The following is a 17,039-nucleotide window of genomic DNA, read 5'->3' on the forward strand; positions in this document are numbered from 1 at the left end:
ATTGTGAAAATCTATAGACAAACTAGAGTTCTGTGGCTATAACTAGTTCCTTTAAATAGAGATAGAGGAAGGTTCTTTATGTACACGGATTATCAAATTAAAATAAATGCGTTTATAACAAGAAGAAATTATTGAACGACTGATCAATTAAAAGATAACTATTTGAATATAAAGATGGGATCACTGGCCAGCTACTACACGATTAAAGATCCAAACCTATTAGCTATTAATTTACGCATAATCATTAATTATTATAAGTGAGCACAGTATGATATGAACATAAAAAAACTTAAAGAAAGAAGACCACAATGAAGAATATATAAAAACATCTCTGCTCAATAATTTTGACCACTAATTGAATTGAATTCTAAAACTTATCAATCATACTCAAGCGTGTAATAAAATATCTAATGACAGTAGAAAGCAGGGCACAAAACTAGATCATTTGATGCTGAAAGTTTATGAAAAAGCTAGAATGCTAAGCATTTGGTGTTGAAAAGAAAGGAATGCTTACACCTATTGTGTGCGTCTCGTAAATCACACAAGTATTGTAATGTGATATGAAATCTGTGATTGGATTAACTGTTTTCTACTTGAAACCCGCCTTACCCACGATTAAATTTTAAAGGAAAGAGTTTAAAAATAATAAAGACAGCCTCAAGAAAAAAACTTGAATAAGTAATTAACAATCATTATTTCCAAAGAAAATAATAAATTGCCATTCATTACTTACGAACGATAGTTTCTAAACATTTTCTTTAAGTAAGATTTGTTAAGCCGGCATACTTTCTACATAAATGGTAAATATTACATGGGCAGTCGACATTGAAAGCCAAGGCAAGCATCTTATTCTGCCGGGGGCACTAACTTGAATGATGAGTTTATTAACGAAGAAAGTAGCGCTTAGGGCGCACCGATACAAAAACTTTTGACACACTTTTTAAGGTATTTAAACTTCGTGGTAAGTTTTAAGCAGGTTTATAGCAACTGTTACATATTCAAAACACATATTTAGCACATAAATAGCTGTTTTACATTAAAATCGCTGTAATTTGCAGAAGAAATTGCAAAAAAAAAAACTTCAAACGAAATTAGCAATGGTTTCCGAAGAAAGAAAATAACAAACAACAAAACGTCTGCAATTAAATCCACAAAAACTATCTAAGTATTTAATTCTAAATTCTTGTAAAAAAGGAACAAATTACTGGCGATTCGCAACGGCGATCATAAATCCGCAGCAGAGCCGTGCAAACCAGCTAATTGCAACGGATAAATGAGAGAGATAAAATGTTTGGCAATCTGTCGATAGATCTGCTCAGACGCAATTTATCGCCAATTAAATTTGCATATTCCATTGAGGATTGTCCACCTTTGTAATTTTACCTTTTATGGCAGAGCTGCTTAAGGGTTTGTAAGGAAATTGCTGGAGATAAGATGGGCTATTGTGTAATTTGTTCAGCCGTTGAGATTAATTTTCTTACACTTCAGCGGATCTTGTCTGTTGATAAATTTATTTTGCCTTGTTTCCATCTATATGATCTTTGTGGAAGCTCTTTTATTATTTCTATCTTACCCATTCTATCTTGTTATAAAATAACCAAGTTCATATCGTATTTAGACATCAACCATCTCTCAAGTTACGTACTCCTTTCTTATTGAAGGTGCCAAATACTTTTAGCATTACCTATTCCATAAAATATTCATAATTAAATAATAACTCTCACGGAAAGATGGCTAGATAGGTTTGTTACCCTTACGTCACTGGGAATCTTCGAAAACTATCAAGTTTTATCAGAGATCGGATCATCCGTCACGTGTGAAACGCGAACACGCTTGTGTGAGCGGAGTCGCGTGCTAGACTTGTCTTGTAACTGGGTCGAGCACTTTCCCAGAGGTTCACTTTACTCGCACTTTGACGCTTATTCCGATAGGTACTCATATAATTGTAGTACTCGTAGATATGTAGTATGTAGTTGTGTAGTGAACGAAAGCTTAGAGGCCGAACGTTAAATAGCTTTTTGTTGATCGATTTGTAACTAGTATTTGTGCAACTGGCCGGGGAAGTCTTGAGGAACGTATGCTTATTAAAGGAAAACTCTATGATACTCTTTTTTGTTTTCTCTATAAAGTTTTTTCTTATCGGGAAATGTAGATAGTTACTCGTCATAAATTAAGGTTTTATTGGTTTGAAACATAAGTTGTAGTTCACCCATGCCCTGAAAAGATACAATTTAAATAAGCATATTTGAATTCAAAGCAGGTATGAAAAAAAACATAGAAAATAGGCAATGCAATCAAATCACAATAGCCCAATTTGAATCACAGTAGTGCATAAATCTTAAGTAAATCATGGGTAGGGCGATGGCTACTGCATTTTATGTCGTCGTAACATTATGATTTATCGTTCTTTATTAAATCATCTTCCCAACCATTGTTTGGGGCTAGTTTAGTTAACCAGACCTTAATGGCATTAAATTATTTTCAAAGTTTTTATAACACATTGTAACTTGTACAAAGTATTCGAATTCAAAGTGAAGTAAGTATTGAAAGCGGTATGTAGGTAACATTAACTCCTTTTTGTTAAAGTTATTAGGTACCTACGAGACTGGATATATTCAGAAAACTTATCTAGATTTCACACCCAGAATCGCCTTCATTGTCTTCGTCTATACTAATATTATAAAGAGGAAAACTTTGTTTGTTTGTTTGGTTGTAATGAATAGGCTCAAAAACTACTGGACCGATTTTAAATATTATTTCACCATTAGAAAGCTATATTATCTGCGAGTAACATAGGCTATATTTTATCCCGGTGCGGGCAGTAGCTCCCACGGTACGCGGGTGAAACCGCGGGAAAACGGCTAGTATTTTATATACTTAGTAGACCTACTGCCAAGACCCAGCACATTATAATGGTACAAAGTCCCAGCTGGCAAATTAAATAATAAATTCTACTTTCTCCACCTGTTCCTCCTTTCTTTGAGGAGTTTCTCCGGTACCGTTACGAACATGGGTGCATTAAAAACATTTCATTTGACATTACGAACACTCAGACTTGCCGGAACAACTATTGTGGGTCATAAAATAAATCAACTTAATGTGCAGTGGATCATTGCAGTTGCAATTTGCAAAGAGAGTGGACAGACAGACTAAAAAACAAAATATAATCTATAGTTTCCTATTACATCTATCGTTTTCTATTACAAGGCAGCACTAATCTATGTATACTAATATTATAAAGCTGAAGAGTTTGTTTGTTTGTTTGAACGCGCTAATCTCAGGAACTACTGGTCCGATTTGAAAATTTCTTTCAGTGTTAGATAGCCCATTTATCGAGGAAGGCTATAGGCTACTTTTTATCCCGGTATGGGAAGTAGTTCCCACGGGATGCGGGTGAAACCGCTGGCAGAGGCTAGTAAACATATAAATTATTTTACAACAAGTTTACGAGTAACTTTAAAAACACAAAATAACTTTATTCAATAAATTGTTAACTTAACTATCCCATAAACTTAATTTAATGAGATGAAATGAGGTGTATATTTGTGATTCATATTTTTATGACCTTATTTAAATAATAGAAACATTGCTAAGGCAATTTCGACCTCAAAGAGCAAGAAGTAGTCCATACGACAGATTGACCGAAAGACCGCAAAAACAGGTAGGTAATCACAAATAACATGCAGAATTCTCCACACGCGAAGAGGTTTCTTAGTAATGTGCAAACACGAATTTATAATCGTAATGCAATCAACCTATTTACACGCTCTGATGGTTCCCTAGCCATGGGAAATTCATATCGATATGTTTTTGTTTCAACACTGCATTATTAGGATGCGTCCGACACGGTGCTGGCACGGAATTTATTGTTGAATGCGATTCATCGAGAAATGTTGCTAAACGTGGAATTTTGTCAAGAGTGTGGATGGAGATAATATATAGGTATACAAGGAAAGTGTAAATAGAGTAGGTACTTGGATTGACACAAGATACAAATTAGTGCGAATACGAAATTAGTCAGAATAATATTGGATACTGATATACTACCGAAATCAAAAACAAGATACAGATGGAATTGCGGATTTTAGTTAGGTAGTTAAGCTACAGTAAAGTAGATCATTCTTTAGACTGAAAAATACGAAATCTGAATAATCATTTCAAACAAAATCTGATTTGAAAGTTTTATTTCTCCAAATCTCATTAAAGTGGAATATCAAACATTTTACTAGTATTTATATGTCTTCAGTTTGTGTTAGACGTTAATGAATATTTATAGTTACGCACAGACAGACAGGATACCGGCGCTTTGTGGTACATTATAATGATCATCATACTTACCATCTGTGCAAATTATAGTCTTACTAGACTGGAAGCTAGACAATTATTCATTAACTGGTGACGTTTCTATTCTATGATATTAATAATATTATCTCTGAACTCAATTTATGTTGTAACGGACAATTTAGAAAACTGATGTTTAGGGAGTTGTGATGTTATCCAAATTGCAAACACACTTCTACTTATATGCTTTTATCCAGTTCTTTAATTTCGGGAGTACGTCGATTTACAGACACTCCTTGTGACCCAATTTTGGAGATCTCTATTTCTGGATTAAAATGCTTTTCTAAAAAAACCGATGAATTTTTTTTAACTTCTAAATTATCACAATTATTTACCACGGTAATATTATCAATATCATTAGATACAAGAATCGAACTGCACCTGTTAAACTGAACATTTTACTGAAGAGTATTCAGTCCTTTACAGGTCCATCCAGTTTATTTGACCAATCGACAATCCGTTATATTGATCCTCAATTCTAATTGGGTAATTATTCCTTGGTCTCTGACTTCTAACTATCATGCCATAAAATTCATTGCTATCAACATCGTGGACTCTTCGTACGGTCGTTTATACAGTTTACGACACAGGCAGATACTTTCGTAGGTACTATTCCGTGGTTTCTATTAGTTTAGGTAGTTTTGGCTCAAGGCAGGTACCTACTGCAGCTAGCAATCAATGCACGGCATAACTTTGCAAGAATCCAGAATCAGGCAGACGATTCAATCACAGCTGAAGAAAGAAGAAGTATAATAAAATTGAAGATAGTTTAGGTGCTTTATGCGGATATCAGGAACATTTCACTCAGGGCTAATTTCGAAATCTTCCCTAGTCAACAAATAAGCATCCAGATGGATTATTAAAATCAATCGTAGATGTCAATTTACTCATGCTTGCAAAACTATTGATATTACGAGCGACGTGTATCGTCTATCTCCGCGCTTTCAGTGTTCCAGTGAAAAATGTTTGTTCTGCTAATGTTGACATAATCGGAGTGCTTCATCTGCTCGCATGACTTGCCGGAATCCGCGTCTGTCGGAGAAACGCGGAATGCGTCGAAAGTAAAATTACAATGATTTAACGAATTGCGAATTGACCGTCGTGCGGCCAGGCTTAACAACTGAACAAGTAAATGAGATCTTAAGATGACCGGGCCTGTTTACCATTTCCGGACAATGATTGGTTGTTAAAAGTTAATGTTTCGGCGCTTTCATATTTGGACTTAATGAGAATAATATTGATGACGGTTCTGTTTTTTTCATTACGTGGTAATGTGGGAACATCTACTTGGACAATAAGTACGATTATACCATAATATGTAGGTAATTCTTATAAGTTGATTGGACCATTATTAGCTTTGCAATTGGAATTTTTACGGTAGGTACAATACTCTGGACTCCGTCCAGAATCTCGCTAAATATCCAGAACCAAAAAAGTAATCAACTTCAATATTGAACCTATAAATAAACAGTCATAAACAACGGTGTTCATTAAAACAGCAGCTAATTAGGTGCGATCTGACACTACATATATTTCAGACTGAGCTAAGGCTCATTTTGTGTTGGGCGTAACTTTAAAGGCGCCTGTGACTCATTGAATACGGCGCTTATGGTCACGGACCAATTACGACCTTATTTTTCATATTGTAAAACAAGTTTGATACAAAACCGCTGTCACTTGTGTACTATGTAGCGAATTAAGTTTACTTGACAGGCTTTTCATATAGGTATTTATAAAGTTAGTAACTGCTCCTGCATATGTATTGTTTTTGCAGTTTTAACTTAAAGATTCAACAGTTGGGTTATTTTTCGAATAGCATATGTCTTTTTTGTAGTGTAACAAGCATGTTCGGCTTAGAGAGATAAGAAACAGTGAATAAATTGTCATCAAGGGATGATTAATTATAACGCTTGTCACAGTTGTAATAGCAATGTATCTTGTGCACATGCGCAGCTGTTAATCTATTTCCTTTGAATATTTTTTCTTGCACCCATTCAATCTAGCGTTGCCTCTGTTAACTGTTAAGGATGACAACAGACAATACCTAGATCAAGTGAATTAGGCAAATCTTTGCAAAACTGTACGTCTACCACATCTAACAATTTTGCTAGTAGAGGGAAATTTCATTTCATTTCATTTCATTAACTCATAACGCCTCCCGTTTTATCAAGCCTCCCCCAAACTTCTAACCCTGCTCCAATTTAAACCCTATCACCATAATGTCTAAAATCCATTTCTCTCGTTCCAGAACCAAATCAGTGACCACTAATGTGTGGGTCGGGTGTGTCGCGATGCGGGAGGAGGACCTGGAGGTGGCACTCAAGGTGGTGATCGTGGGCGATGGCGGCGTCGGCAAGTCCAGCATGATACAGCGGTACTGCCGAGGCACCTTCACCAGGGACTACAAGAAGACTATTGGAGTCGACTTCTTGGAGCGACAGATTGAGTGAGTGCATTTCTATTGACGTATAGGTACTTTAGGTTCAGAACAAAGATGTTAACCAGCGCTGATTCTACCAGGGCTAATCATAGCTGGTTCATTTAAAGGATCATGCCCATATTAGTATGGAGTCAAAAGTCAGCAACGCCATGCAATGCCCAAATTCCAGTTCTATGTCATACGATAGCTTTACAGCCATATTTGTAAGATATCTAGATTTAATATTATATAAAGCACCGATTCAAAAGATATTGGACATTAAACATGATAAATTCCCACTGGTTTTTTATACATTTTGTCGTTTATAGACAGCATTGCTATTAGTTTTTCACTAGGAACTTCATGATCATCATGAATTGACTTAATTGTATGTTAAGATAAACATGTCAGTTATTTGAATATATTGTATACATTAAATGAATATATACATGAGCCAAAGGACGAGATTCCAGACCGTAATAAATAAAGCATGATTGAAACGATGTCATGTACTGCAATATCAACAAGAATGTCTTATTTTTTTTATTTTTTAACCGGTGCTTTTTAAGATTTCAAATTATCATCATAATTCTAGTTTTTAATTAATAGGGCTATCTTGTAATATACTTTCTCTGGGCGTTACTGGGGCACAGATGGGCATGGTCCTTTTTGCTTCACGTTGCACATACGTAGATTTGACCAATTTAGGCGGCCAAAAATATTTTACAATGTATTTCGTTTTTTCTATCTTTATTTTATTATTTATTTTATTTAAGCATTGTATTTTGATAATAAGCATGTTTTATTGAAAAAAACCGTAAATATTTTTTTTTTAATGTAGAGTATCATATATTTTCATTTTAAAAGTAGTTATGATATTTTTTATTATATCTATTTCAAAATAATATGTAATGTAGTAAAAAAAAAATTAATATTTTTTTATTCCTCACTTTCTGCCTCTGATATATCAGACTCTGTGTTTGATTCAGCTGGTAGTAGCATATTTTATTGTTTCAGGGCAAAATAATCTTGTTTTGATGTTTTTTTTTTGTTGGTCACATTTCTTCAGTTTCGTATTTCTTTAGTTTTCCTTCGTTTAGTCCTCTCACTACAATCTTTAAGTGATTTAGATGGCCGCCCCGGTCGATTTCCAACACTTGTCGGGCGTTCAAATGTTCTGCTTAACCAATTCTCATTAGTTTTAAGGATTTTTTTTATAGTTTCAGTTTTTTACTTTCGTAGCTATTTTAAAATATGCAAATCTTTGTTTAAAACTGCTTATATTATCAGGTGTGTCACCCTAATAGGTCAAAAGTTAGTTTCCTAGGTAATTTAGTTTTTCTTCCAAATTAGTCAGATCTTGCTATTGTATTTTATTGTAAATATAACGTAGGGTCACTATTTTTACGCCAGAGGTACTCAAAACAAAAAAAAATGCACTTTGTGACATTTTAAAGAAAAAAGTATTTTATTTTTGTATGAGCTTCAAATCTTAAAAAGCCTGTAAGTCGGACATCCGCAGCTATCCGCAGCCAAAAAATATGTCGTAAGCTAGTTTAATATGTCAAATATCTAAAACTAAAAAAAATATTACGCGGTCGAACGCGATAATATAACAAAATTGTGTTTAAACAAGAAAATTACTAAAAAAATATTTTGCTTACACACCCTCTTTTAAAATTGAAATAATACTATAAAAAATTAAGTGATCACACTTAAAATATATTAAAATATAATAACTGTTACCTACACAACTCGAATCCATCATAATAGTTGCTTAATATCAATTAGATAGCACAAAAATAATTTTTCTTTAATACCGTCTACCGAGATCTCTAAAAACGTATAACGTAAAATTTGCACTAAGGTCAAGTTCCAACTCCTGGTGCAAGCGCATATCGCATGTTTGGTAGGTAGATGTGGTAAATTCTTATTGCTGGGGTATTCCTCTTTCCATTTTACCCACAATTTGATGATAACCTTTATTTAAAAAAAAAGACTTTTGGCCAGCTAAATTGCTCAAATCTACGTTAGTGCGTTGCTTGCTCTATGTAACTGTTACCAGAATGAACCAGCGCTTGTAGATCGGCGCCGGCTACCAGGTTCCTTTGTGTACACCTATGTGACCTATGCTCGTACTGGACTTTGCTTCAGTTAATAGTGTAGAAGCGGTCTGTGATCTGAAATAAATTTTAGAATATTAAATACTATGGGATACTTCGTTTGTTCCACAAGACGAAGAGTAAAAAATTGATGATCTTTAAATATTTTTAACTACTTTACTTAGGTAACTGGGCTTAACCCAAATTCAAGTGCTATAAAAATAGCGATGCGGACTTATCTTTGCATGCAATTGTTTACATGACCCAAAAAAAGTTCAAAGTATTTTGTTTTAATCATCAATTATGTTACATTTTAAATAAGAAGTAATGTAGGCCCAAAGCATCGAACTGAGATAACTGAGTGGCGAATGATATATGCTAGATACCTAAATGTTTTTTCGATAGCTAGAGATGGCTTGTATGTTCTCCAAAATGTATATAAATTACGAATTTGTATGGACATTTGTTACCCACTATGTATTATCGTGATCTGCATAATTGGCTAAACATAATAAGCGTCTGGAACACCATTGCTGATGATGATAAAATATTGCCCACATGAATTATAATAAAATTAATATTGAGCGATCATCGAGTGGAAGTCTAGACACTTACATGCATGTCCATGCATTTAATTACAATTTAGACAAGTCTTGATGTCGTGCAGTCACGGAATATGTGAGTTTAATTAGGGTAATCAGGGGCTTCGCAGGTGTGGTCCGATGTTGGTTTGATAACATCCTAACAGTCATTGAGTGCAATCTGGAGGAAATGGCGGCTAATTGAATAGCCTGAACATTTAAGACGATGAGTGAACATTTCCTCGAAGCCAATGATACTTTCCGGTTGGTACTTACAAGGAATAGGTATATACCTAGAGCTTTTTGATATGCCATGATGAAGAATGTTTAGAGAGGATGCAGTTTTACAATTCATTCGTAGTTAAATCAAACAGAAGGTGTCTTTGGAATTTGTCTATTGCAAATAATTGTGTGTTTGGTGCTACAATTAGTCCTATTATGGTCACGATCTACTGATGAAACACCTATTATTTTCACAATCTACTTCTTCTTCTCTTATCTTGTGACCATTACTATTACTTGCCCGTAAGATCTACGACCATAGACTTGTTCTAACATAAAGGCCTTTAATCTTCAGGATCGACGGCGAGGAAGTCCGGCTGATGCTATGGGACACGGCGGGGCAAGAGGAGTTCGACGCCATCACGAAGGCGTACTACCGCGGCGCACACGCATGCGTGCTCGCCTTCAGCACCACAGACCGAGACTCCTTCCTCTCGCTACACTCTTGGAAACTCAAGGTACCTTCCTATTACCACTCGTTTGCCCTTGAATAACTGCTAAATTTTCAGAATATCAACTGAAGTGGGAGCTGCAATTTTGCAACTTTACCTTACACCAAATATGTTCATCCAAATAATCCAGGAAACGAAAGTTATGAAATTATGATCACCCTTTAGTTATCCTTAATTTTACCTTATCAGGATTCACAACCTAACCCAGGATGTATTTAAACTGTAAGAAATAAAGATATAAGCAAAGCCGCCTCTTTGCAATTTCCTAATCTAAAGAGCATCGCTATCATTAATGTTTACTCTTTGCAGTTCATTCATACTTACTTATACATAAAAGTAGGTAGGGTTTCTCGGAAGAAATTGCGCATTTACATAAGATAGCTCTGAGAAAAACGGGCTAGCCAAGATAAAAAATGACGCAATCTGAATAGGTCTAATCTAAAATAATTTAATGTTTATGCATTTAAAACGTATTCAATTACCTCGTTAATGTCTAGCCAGTAAAGACTCTTTGGTAAATAAAAATAAATAAAAACAAATTACCTGTATGTAAGTAGGGACATCCTAATCGTATGCAACATCGTACATGTTCGCAGTTCCAAGGGATTTGATTTCGCAGCTAGTGCAAGCAATAAAAATGCAAATGAGTCCGTATTGCCGCGCGTTTGGCAAGTGCTGATACTTTATAGTTATTGTACTTTAATAGCCACACATTGGTCATTGGCCGCATTCGACATCCTTAACGATTGAACTAACTTGTACAACATACATGTTAATGTTTCTCGTACTGGTTATTATACAGAACACTTTTTACGCCATTTTATTGCAATCGAGTAGCGAGAGACTGCTGAGAAAATGTTAAAGCAGTTAATAATGTCGCAACGTTGAAGTCCTTATTATTAAAACAGAGATGTTTATCTACTTTTAAAGTATTTAATCTAAAACATAAATCTTCAAAACATACATTTTAATGCCTAGCTCTTAAAATTCAGTTCCATGTTCCTAGATATTTTGTTAATTGAAGCAGCACATTAAGATAAGTGAGGTCGTGACTCGCTCACACAGCCGCCCGTGTCCCGACACGGCTGTACCGACAGTATACTATCTAATACACAGTGCTATCAAGTAACGCACATCGACTGTTTACATTCCCCAACTATATTTGGACCGGGTACATTCATCTTAAATCTAGTAATTATTAGCGAAGATGCACGGCTCTCACGCGTTTCTCTTCACCCTCGCCAGTTTAGTGTGTTCAGTGAACTGTTTTCTAAGCAGGGAGTCCATATGTATACAATACTATGCCACAGGAGAGAGTTATGACTTGAACGAGTTGCCAGAACAAATGTTTGGAGTGTACTTCTGGCCCCCGAATCAGAGGCAACGGGACAGCTGCGAGAATATCTCCTTCAAGAAGTTGTCACCTCAGGAAGCGACGCTGAAGTCTAATGAGTGCAGCACTCTCAACATACCGGCAAACGAAACAGTGATGAAAGCAACATACGTGAACAACTCCGGCAAGACGGTCAATTTAGTGTATTACGGTGATCAAGAAGTGAAGAAAATGTATCGTGCTTGTGATAAAAATATAGCCACGTACATATTCAAAAAAGTGAACGATTCCTATGTTTTGGGCATTAATTGTTCGGCTGGTGGTCGTGGGATATTGTATTCCAAATTTCTGCCGAGCTCTGCAGAAGTGCAAGCCGTTGCAAACAGCATTGAAATAATGAATGGACGCGAAGGAAGCCCGGATTGCAGACTTAACTTATAATACTCAATTTATTTAAAATTAAATACTTATTTACTTATTAAAATGACATGATTCTTAAACGCGTTGTTGTTATTTAATACACTTTGTCTTAACAAATAGGTAATTATTCATTAATGCTTGATATAATCGTGAAGTGTCGAGATTATTTACATGAATTATTTTCTATTTCAGGTGGAGAATGAATGCGGGGAAATCCCGACAATCATAGTTCAAAATAAAATTGATTTAATGGATCAATGTGTCGTTGGACCGTAAGTATTACTTTCCACTGTTCTTGATAATTTTTATTGAAATAGTTTTAGTTCAATGGACCCTGCCTTAAGCCCTGGGGTACGCCATTATTTTTTTCTGCAGAATATTCGATTGGGATGGTTGTTCCTTATTTTTACGAGTAGGTATTTAAGGTAGTCATACACAGCTAATCTCTATAAATAAAATATATGCGAATAAAAACCAACTTATCTCTACAATAACGTCTGAATTTTATTGATTAACTCAATCTTTCCTGAAAGGCAGACAAACCAATTAATGTGATCACTCCCACATGTAACATCTAAGCTCTTTTTTTTTTTTTTTTTTTTTTTTTTTTTCTTTTAACCTCTAACTTAACCCCTCTGCTCGACAAGGTTTTGACATATGACTTTACCGTTGATTCGGCGGGATATTTTGAATCGCGACATGGAACTCAAAAATTTGTACTAACTTTCAACACATAAATTCTAAGTCCGTAATGCCTGATCAGAAGTATTTTAACTATAACTTTAGAGCTCACTTATTTGACAACAACGTGCGAAGGTCAAATGGGGTCAGTTAATTCAGAAATAGATAATAATTACGGTGTTTCTAAGTCTATCGAAAAGTTAGGCATTTCAAATTTGGTGAAAACTTACCAATAAATAATCGCATCACTTTCTCAAACACAACACAAACGTCATATTTATAACATTTTCAATCCGTTGCAATACATTTCGTGCACTTATTTATGATTCATAACTAAAAAATCAGCACATAAAATACACAATAAAAATGAACAATTTACAAGATCAAAGTCAAGTAGAGTTTGGAACAGAGTACATTTTTTTTTTCAATCAGCGGTGTGCATTCGATACCTAAATCGGATGTTTATTGTAAATAATCGAATACCAATTTTATACATATTTTTTAATAGAAACTTATTTCAATTTTATTTCTTAATTTTAAATTATAGGTTCAATTTGTTTTTGTTGTGAAGAAAAAATATTAAAGTTTTATGAAAGTTTTTAGCATAGGTAAAATTTTTATACTGGGTGTCCCATAAGTCCTTTGAATTTTAAATTTCGAATAAAATTCAGATGGCGCGCCGGAATGGCGCGCGGGGTGCGGGGATAGCATCAACGGTCTTTCAGGAAAGTTTTATCGGAGCAGACCGTGGTTTTTGTGTGCGTGAGTCACAACAATGATTCGGCCACCATTGCGCGGCGTAAAGGACATTGGGCGAGATGTTTGAATGTTGGTCTACTCCCCCTCTAGTAATGAGTCATACATCATTTGAAAGGTCTTTTTAAGCGTTACATTTTGTACTTACATACTACTTACCAATTCTTAGTACTTTAGATGTTAGAACATGTTTAAGGTTTTTTATCGATAGTTAGTTTCAAGTCCTTAGATTCCTTCTCTAGTAATTAATTATATATCACTGGAAAGGCCTTTTTAAATCGAACATTTCATACTTAAATACCTCTAACAAATTGTCAGTACCTAAGAAGCTACAGTAGATTTTAGACATAGTTATTATTTCACTAAACATGGTCCAACTCCCTAAATACTAACAAATGACAATCGCCGCCGTACAAGAAAATACTTTATATAACATAAGCTTTCTATTGATGTATTACTTAATGCTAGAGGAGAGGTAGATCAAAACGCTCATTGTCCTTTGGTGGCGAAAAAAAATTGCTTCATTCCTCTAGGAATCGACTTAATATTTTTGATCCTAATGATCCCGCAGGACTTCTGAGGATCTGAGGCGGATGACGGGGAGTAGCGACCCCGCGCTTCTTTATAGCTTGTCGGTCAAAAATAATCTTTCTTGTTCTACTAGTCAATGCAATTTATTTGATACCCGTATTGACAGATTTGTGAAAAGAAAAATAAGTAAGCGGCGGCCATCTTTCTTCCATCTTGGACCAGCTTTCGATGAACTGCGAGTAGCAGTTCCGACTACCTATTTGCCCTTTCAAACAATAAAATCGTCATAAAATTTTGCGATAACTACACCTAACTACAGCTCTCGTCAAATAGCTTTGCCGCTCAGTTAAAAAGTCGGAAGTAACGAACCGCCATTAAGTTTGGCAGGACTACAGGAATTCTGTACATAAAACCCCCGAAAAAATAAATAAGTCTTCAAAATTTGCGGTCTTCAGAAATCCTAAAAACCGAAAAAAAAATATTCCGACTACAACGTATTTTCTACCACTGATTTTCTAGCATTTTTTCAAAATAAATAAAGTCATTTTACTTTTCCTAATTTATTTTCAGATTATAGTATACAAAAGTGCAATTTAGTAATATTATAATATCAAATAATATAAAATTATTAAATCGATTCTTTATTTTAACGAATCGGATCATTCGATGCAAAACTTCTATCACCGTCGCCATCTTGTCTATGCGTCTTCAAATTTAAAAAAACAACAAATGTAAACAAACATGGCGAGTTCGATCAGAATACGGTAGTTTCCAACGAGTCAAATTCATTACTTTTATTTAACTGTCAAAAACTGTCACTTTCTTTGCAATATGTATGTAAGCGCAACTTATGACGTCACAGATTTTTCACATCAAACTGGATTCTTATTTAGCTTATATTATCAATAAAAAAATTTAATCAATTATTCCATCAAAACGATAAATGGAAGTGACATTATTTTTAGATGCTTCACTAAATGAATATGACAACGTAATTTATTTTTGACCTAGTCATCCACCCAATTCCCGGTAATTACGATTGGATTTTCAAAAGGTATATTACTAAAGGGATGCTAAATATGAAAGGTTTGAATGCGTCAAAATAGTTTAAATTTATTTAGTTATTTTATTTAGTACTCACAAATACGGTTTGATTGGAAAGAAAATAAATATGAGCGTAAATAATTAGGAAAGTGTATGACTCATTCCCAGACCCCAATTGGGGTCTAAACCGAGCTTACGGTGACATTGATGTTCAGACCCCAATCGGGGTCCGCTACGGATTTGACGGTTAAAACATATTCACCGTGCTTCCAGAGACGAAGCGGAGCTGGTAGCACGGGCACTAGGCTGCCGACTGATGCGGGCGTCAGTCAAGGAGGACGTGAATGTGGGCGCGGTGTTCCGAGCGCTGGCGACGCGGTGCTTGTCCGATATGCGGCGTGACGACGCTGATGCGTTGCCGCCGTGTCAGGCGCCTGTTATAGGTAGGATTCCATTATTAACTGCTATACTGATAAAAATGTAAGAAGGAAAAGCATATTTTATGGTTCATTAAATTTTCAATCGGTGATAAACTTTTGGTGGTTTGGAGGAATAAGCCCAAGTCTGTATTTTGTTTTTTCCTAAACTTCAAAAGCAGCGCGGTTGCTCTATATTTAACACTGGGTGGGCAAATGATTATAAAATAATCTTACTGACTTGGAAAGTTCTTTCATAGAAAACTTTCAACTCAATCTGAAGCCATTTATACAACTTCTTGGCAGATTTGTCCAGCTCTCCGCTATTAGGTGCTACAGACATCTTCAGCTGACCGACTGATGTCATTAAGCACTAACAGTACCTACGCTGTGCTCTGAAAAATCCACCAGTCAAAAACATATCAATACAACTCTATCCTTACTCATAAATATAAAACCTGTTTCCAGGAACATTTACAAACCACAATAGCAACGGTACGATCCTGCTGCGGCCGACCAAGCACCGGCCGGGAGGCAAGAAGAAGAATGTGCTGCGAAACGCTTGCAGACTACTGTGATCAAGACAATACTGCTCAACTTTAACATAATTATAAATACTTCAAGCAAGATTTGACCTGTAAAGGGAACAAGACAGAATATTAAAAAAGAAACCCCAAAAGTACCTACATACCTACCTGAACTTCTAAGGGTATTGGACAATTTTTGGATATAGAGGTTTAGTTTTCTGTGTAAAGAAAGCATATATGTAATTGGATATTAATTGGTATACAACTGGTAAAAATCTATTATTCTCCATTGAAATTATAATAAAAATATTAAGAATTTTATCAAAGGTCCAGAAGAGAGACCACAATTTTAGTCGAATAAGGAAGCTGTTTAGTCATATTTTTATGTTTTCTAGTTAGTTTATATTGAAATAACAAATCTATGTAAATATTTTGTACTTATCTAACTATTCATTTTATAAAAAATAAATTATTTGCAAATAATGTGTCAACTTCATTTTAAAACCTAGCCCACATCTTTGTCCAAGGATGTGGGCAAACATGGGCAAATACTCACAAAACGCTGCATTTTTGTTGCATCGAGTTAGGTTTTGCCAAGCAGTGAGGATATGACGCTGACAATCAAATTGAGCTCTGCCTTATTACAACCTAAGGTTCAAATTTAAATAAAACAGCGCATAAGTATTATACAATACGGTATGTATTTAAAACGACGATATAACAATAAAATTAAGACCTAACGGTTTAAGAAATATCTACTATCCTAAAAAATGCAATGAAAAACACATGATGCGGCTACAAAGACCTTTTCACGACCATGTTGCAGAAAACAAGGTGGACTCGTATTCATGGTATACTTTTGTTCATAAACAAACTTGTTCCAACTCGTTAGTGAGTTGCAGGCTACACTGCGGGTTGTAGAGTTGAAAATAAAAGAAAGTACATGTTTCCAGCAACATTTTTGTTGCTCATCGACAAGGTTAATCAACTGTTGCTAAACAAAAGTTCACCATGAAAGTATGGTATATAAGGAATACGGCCCATTTCACCCTGTTACCGCAACGGCCGTTCACAAACATCTATTAGCATGACAAGCCACAGGATTGAGAAAACTATCTACCTACCAATAGTTCTGCTATGGCATTTTATGCCAA

The 17,039-nt window shown here is 35.1% G+C and overlaps 2 protein-coding genes across 2 annotated transcripts in view; both read left to right on the forward strand.

Moving 5' to 3' along the window:
- Nucleotides 1-16,368, forward strand: part of LOC124637940 (ras-related protein Rab-23) — a 43,811-nt gene extending 27,443 nt beyond the window's left edge. Inside the window, exons 2-6 of the mRNA XM_047174683.1 lie at nt 6,590-6,787; nt 10,021-10,183; nt 12,123-12,202; nt 15,216-15,385; nt 15,827-16,368. Coding sequence (XP_047030639.1) covers nt 6,633-6,787; nt 10,021-10,183; nt 12,123-12,202; nt 15,216-15,385; nt 15,827-15,936 — 678 coding nt within the window. The 5' untranslated portion in view covers nt 6,590-6,632 and the 3' untranslated portion in view covers nt 15,937-16,368. The remainder of the gene's footprint in view (nt 1-6,589; nt 6,788-10,020; nt 10,184-12,122; nt 12,203-15,215; nt 15,386-15,826) is intronic.
- Nucleotides 11,058-12,010, forward strand: LOC124637942. The gene has a single exon (XM_047174686.1). The coding sequence runs from the start codon at nt 11,385-11,387 to the stop codon at nt 11,949-11,951; it is 567 nt and encodes a 188-aa protein (XP_047030642.1). The 5' UTR covers nt 11,058-11,384; the 3' UTR covers nt 11,952-12,010.
- Nucleotides 16,369-17,039: the final 671 nt, after the last annotated feature.

The sequence above is a fragment of the Helicoverpa zea genome, chromosome 17 (assembly GCF_022581195.2).
Source record: "Helicoverpa zea isolate HzStark_Cry1AcR chromosome 17, ilHelZeax1.1, whole genome shotgun sequence".
Lineage (NCBI taxonomy): Eukaryota > Metazoa > Arthropoda > Insecta > Lepidoptera > Noctuidae > Helicoverpa > Helicoverpa zea.

Excerpts from the sequence above, each read along its gene's own strand:
- LOC124637942 (XM_047174686.1), top strand. The coding sequence starts at position 11,385 with ATGCACGGCTCTCACGCGTTTCTCTTCACCCTCGCCAGTTTAGTGTGT.